This window comes from Orussus abietinus, unplaced genomic scaffold (genome assembly GCF_000612105.2).
Source record: "Orussus abietinus isolate OABI.00-Male unplaced genomic scaffold, Oabi_2.0 scaffold608, whole genome shotgun sequence".
In the NCBI taxonomy this organism is placed as follows: domain Eukaryota; kingdom Metazoa; phylum Arthropoda; class Insecta; order Hymenoptera; family Orussidae; genus Orussus; species Orussus abietinus.
Genome location: NW_019394867.1, coordinates 26,187 through 31,795, shown reverse-complemented (window position 1 = coordinate 31,795; position 5,609 = coordinate 26,187). Strand labels below are relative to the sequence as shown.

General features: G+C 33.2%; 1 protein-coding gene across 4 annotated transcripts; it reads left to right on the top strand.

Annotated features, from left to right (window-relative positions):
- Positions 1-1,189: 1,189 nt before the first annotated feature.
- On the top strand, positions 1,190-4,659 carry LOC105696247 (putative RNA-binding protein EEED8.10). 4 transcript variants are annotated; one of them, XM_023433363.1, is made up of 7 exons: positions 1,190-1,274; positions 2,158-2,252; positions 2,448-2,468; positions 2,543-2,871; positions 2,948-3,474; positions 3,565-3,841; positions 3,949-4,659. In XM_023433363.1, exons 4-7 carry the CDS (start codon positions 2,565-2,567, stop codon positions 4,440-4,442), a joined length of 1,605 nt encoding a protein of 534 aa, XP_023289131.1. In that variant the 5' UTR covers positions 1,190-1,274; positions 2,158-2,252; positions 2,448-2,468; positions 2,543-2,564; the 3' UTR covers positions 4,443-4,659. The 4 variants fall into 4 exon arrangements, with proteins under 4 accessions (XP_023289131.1, XP_023289130.1, XP_012274015.1 ...); XM_023433362.1 differs by having other exon boundaries at positions 1,196-1,274; positions 2,344-2,468; XM_012418592.2 differs by having other exon boundaries at positions 1,209-1,402; positions 2,162-2,252; positions 2,344-2,468.
- Positions 4,660-5,609: the final 950 nt, after the last annotated feature.

The following is a 5,609-nucleotide window of genomic DNA, read 5'->3' as shown; positions in this document are numbered from 1 at the left end:
TTTCCGTCAGCAATCTCCCAACTCATCTCTGATTGGACTTTATGTTACCGACATATCGCACGTTTTAATCCATCAGCTACGAAGAGAGGGCAGTACCGCGCCATAGCTAAAAAATAGAATAGCCGTAGCTATTCTCATCTCTCTGCTTGAAATTTCAAGCGTTGGACTCTGTGCGTCGGCAAAACTGGTCCCCCCCACCCAGGGGGGTGACACTCTAATCGGAGAAATTAAATGGTGTTTGCAGCGCCATCTGACCTAGTAGACGAAAGTGAAGAACTAATTTTGCGCTTGCGCGTTACTCATTAACCAATGACATCTGTATTATTTCTTCAGAACCCTGTAGTACCCTGGTGACATCTATGATTTTCATTTTTTACCTTCTACTCAACCTACCTTCTTCTGTTTATTTAAAATTTTCATACGTCTTAATCATCAAAATTTGAAATAACCTGTAATAGCGGTAATAGCTTTAATAATAGAGAATGTAACAAACTTTGGCAATAAATAATTACTAGAAAAAGTGTGTTTTTATTTCTGTACGAAAGAAACCCAGGACATTCAATGCGTTCCTTATTACAAGAGAAGGAAAATTAGTTCTCATTTCGTTCCCAATAACGTATTCCTTTTGTAAATATATTTTAAAGTTGCGTATAAATTATCATCGTTATCATCGAATAGAAATACAACGAAACACCGTAGGAAGGTATATTTATGTACATATATAGATATATGTAATTTGGTAAGTAGAATGTAAATGACATTACTATGGGTTATGTTTCTTTGAAACTCATAGATTATTATAAAAGAAAAATTTTTAATTTATCTCATTATTATTCATATTTGTTCGTATTACGAACCCGATCGATCTGAAAATAATGATTTCAAATCATATTGCATTAACTTAAAATTTATAATTGCTAAGAACTGATTATAACTAAATTATAAAGTTAGAATTTTAAAGAAATTATTATATCTGTGAGATATGCAGCTAATAAGTTACCTAACTTTATTAACTGCAAAATCTACAGTAATATTAGATCATTTTTTCTTAAATAACAGTTTCTGAATTTCATTCAATTTAAATTTATGGCGGGAAATTTGTTAGTTCATACTTCCGGTACTATTGATCCAGAGGTCGCTGCAAACACTAGTCTCGAAGAATAACATGCGAATGTCAGCCCCTTGCCCCCACCCCCGAATGATTATCGATGAAATGGAAGATCGTATACAGCAGTATGTCCACGGGACAATCGATCTTTTTTACTGTTTTTCACGTAAGATTACAATTCGTTTCTTACAATATTTGCCCACGGAGCTGTTGTTGTACATTGGATATGTTAATAAAATGAATTTGACAACAAATTATGATTAGATACTTGCACACGCAATTAAAAAAATTGGAGTAAGAAATCTGCCACAAATGAGTTTATCCGCATTTCGTTCTGTATACATTTAAATAACAGTAATGTGAAGTTAGTTTTAAAGAAGTAACGGGCTGTCGGAACAACGGGGACATTATAACATCTCGAATTTTTTAAGGTCACTTTCACCGTTACTAATAATCATTGCATTGCGTAGCAGCGTATTGAACATTTTTCAGTTTACGATTTGTCATCTCTTCTATATTGTTAACGCGCAGTTTTTATTAATGTACAGAACCATTTTAATGTTTACGCATGTTATTTCGATTGTAATCTTGAATAATTGTATTGTTTTTATATATAGTAGCAATAACATTAAATATATACAATATGTAAGAGTAAATATAAAAAATACATTTTATGGTAAATTAATGTTGAAGGTAACGATTATTTTATTATCGTTTATAGATCGTATATTTTATATTTAAAATTAATATCTTATATCTCATTGATTATTGGCGCCGATTAATTAATTTAATTGAAGACAAATTATTAAAAAAATATTTAGTTAACATCTCCAATGATTATATCTAAAATTAAAGTTTTGTGTGATTATATTTCAATTTGTATTTTGGATTACAAGAGAATACAAAATCAATTTGATTAAAGCATATTTTGACGAAACCATTTATTGAGTGTCCAATGATTACATGCATAAGTTCGTAAATTAATTAAACCGTTTTGCTTCGAATCACTAATCATGTTACTACTACTAATGAATGTAATGTATTTCAAGGTAGCACGAACGAATCTGACTGCGAAAGTACTTTATCTAGCACGGAAGATGGCGTTCCAATTCGGAAGTTATTTATTGGGAATTTAGCACAAAGAGTAAGTGATTACCAAATGAAAGAAAGTCAATTGATGTCAATTCGTAGAAATATCGTGATGTTAATAGAAATGTAACAAACTTTGTTTTTAGACAACCTATATAGATCTGTTTTCTGTATTTTCTAAGTATGGCAAAGTTGATAGTTGTTACCTCAAGAGAAACTCAAAGAACAATTTTGCTTTTGTTACGTTTAGCAATGTCACAGATGCCTTGAAGTAAGTTGACCGTGTTTCGTACTAGTAAGTTTCAACATCCTTCGATTACACTTACATGGTATCTATTTTCTTAGAGCTAGGAACGAAGGCAAGAAAATGGATATTTATCTGCATAATCGACTTTTAAGAGTTATGCCTGCAGATTCGTGGCATCAGCCAGACAGTTTTGAAAATAGAAAAAAAATGAACTTAATACAAAATAAAATAGAAAAGAAAAGTGAATCCGAAGAGGAAATGTCTTCTAAACGTAGTACAAATTACAGTATTTTGAATTCAGATAGCAATAACGGAGATCCTGAATGTAATACTACAAATGATACACTGATTCATATGTTAAATGATCATTGTTTGATTTACATTTTCTTATTTCTTCCAATTACAGATAGAATCAGAGTAGAAAGAGGTAAGTCTCATGGTCTCCGTTTGAAAAAAAAAAGGATTTTTTAGTACAGGGAAAATTTATGATACTTGCTTTTCAGTGTGTAAACGGTGGCAAGCAGTGAGCCAAGAGTCCTGGCGAACAGTAAGAAGACTAAATCTGTCCCTTACAACTTGGGGATATGTTAAACAAAATCAGCAGCAAAGCAAACCAAAAATCAGCTTGATGGTCTTACGAAACATCTTGCTGCGTTGTGGAAACTTTTTAAATCATATAGACTTATCACAAAATACTTATACATTAAAACAAAGTTCTCTAATAACTATTGGGAAACTTTGTCCACATCTTCATACCATCGATGTCACTGGTTTTAGGGTAACACCTTTTGGTATAAACTCATTGGCATTAAATTGCTATAATATTGTCGAATTTAATCTAGGCTCATGCATTTCTTCATGCGATCGTGATTTAACGAAACTCTTTACCAACAACAAACAAATACGATCTATAAAAATAGTCAAAAACACGCAAATCTTGGGAAAATGCTTGATATATCTTCCAGCTGAAACAATGCAGGAAATTATATTAGATAATTGTATTGCAATTGATTCTTGCTACTTTGTTAGAGTAAGTTGTACCGACATCTTTGCAACCTTAGTTTTATTTATTTATTTTCTTTATCGATTCTCTATAAGTTTTTCTCCTTTGAATCCTTAGGCCATCGCAAAATTAAGGAAATTGACTTCCATAACATTAATTAAGTGTATTACTCTTGAGGATAATGATCTGTTTGCAATTGGGATTTACTCAGAAAATCTTGTAAAACTCAAATTATGTGGTCTTTATCCGATGATGACAGCACACTCATTGCAACATATAACAAGGCTATCCGAACTTAAATTATTACATCTTACGGAAAATCCAACAGTAGAAGATGACTTTTTGCAATTGTTGGTAAAGCACTGCATACATCTTACCGATGTAGATATTGCTGGTAAGATAATTGCAATAATTTACATCACAGGCGGTTTGATCAAAACACTTTTATTTCGATTGACTGAATTGTTTTCCTGAGGTTAATATGTCTTTTTTAATTCACAGGTTGTACAGCTGTAACGAATGAAGGCATGTTACACTTGGCATCGCTGCCTAATCTAGAATATTTGGTAATTAGTTATTTAGACAAAATTACAGGGAAACATTTAGGAGAAATGCACAAGGTGAAAACATTAGAATGCCGTGGATGCTCAATGTTAATGGACCAAGAAATCACGAGCTTGGTGCAGTTTTGTCCTTATATGGAGTTACTGGACCTTTCAGATTGCATTCTAATTAGTAGTAGAACTCATGAAGCTGCTGTAAAGGCAACAAAAGTACGCACAAGCAATAAAGTCCTCAAGATGATTGTCGGAGGAACATCAATACCTAAATACTCCACGTTCGAAGTGTCACCGTTTCTACAAATTGTTCACGTTAACCTTTCTAAACTACATCTTACACCTATGTATCATCACAGTGAATCTATGGCGTTTCAAAAAGAAAGAAGTGATGCCGACGAAGACAGCGGTACTGACTTAGATTTGTTTGTGGATTAGATTCTGTTGGTGGCAATGAGGAACTGTAGTTTTCTGATTTTGCAGAGAGAACACAACCCTCCTTAAAGACATAAACATTACATGTAACTAATTTCTACAACTAAATTCGTGAATGCTGAATGTACAAGTTAAACGCTTATGTGCGAGAAAAGAACAAAAAACTGATACTAATGCTTTACTGATTATATTTATACTAAATAGATCATTCGTAGTGTCAGTTTCTCGTCCATTTAGGATTTTCGGTCCCCTAATCTAAGTTATCAAAGTATCACATATTTTATTCTTAACGTTAATTATTTTTCTAATTTACCTTCATTTGATATATATATTTCTGCAGTTTACTAACGAACATGGAAATATGTTTCATCATAAATTGTTAACGTTCATAGTCGAATATATCACAGCATTGCGAATCACAGAAGAACATATTGTTGTGTCTGAATTTGAGTCACTTACCGCTAGCAATGAGAAAAATAATGTTTATTGTTTATTTGAATTTCGGCCCTTCTACTAAGGGTTTAAGTACCATTGTTTTTTTTTTGCCAACGCTACGCGATACCACTTCTTGATGGTCACCTATCCAAGGAACTACCGCGCCCGACGTCGGTTAACTTCGGTGATATTACGAGAACCAGTTTATTGACGCGACTACAACGTTAACTAGAGATTAGTTTAATTTTCTTTGGTTGGTTTCAGGTCTTGCATTAACCACGAGGGTAACACATTCTTGCATTCGTATTGTGCAGCCGAGTTGGTCAGTACGGATTAGTTTTGTAAGTTTATTAAATAAATGATTATTTTTCATTATATATGTACATTTATGTAAAAAAATAATATAATGTAGAAAAGTAAGAAGTTTTGAATACCCCGCGCAAAATGACGTGGCTCACTAGCGCTACGGTGGTTTGTTCGAGTACTACTGGAATAATTTTGGCGAGGGGGTAGTGGAGTCGCCAGTCTATATGTATCTCTTGTGTATGCTGATAAGTAAAGAAGAGATCAGTCAAATCAGGGGGGTGACACTTTAATTGGAGAAATTAGATGGTGTTTGCGGCACCATCTGACCTAGTAGACGGAAGTGAAGAACTAATTTTGCGCTTGCGCGTTACTCATTAACCAATGACATCTGTATTATTTTTTCAGAACCCTGTAGACTCTGGGGACATC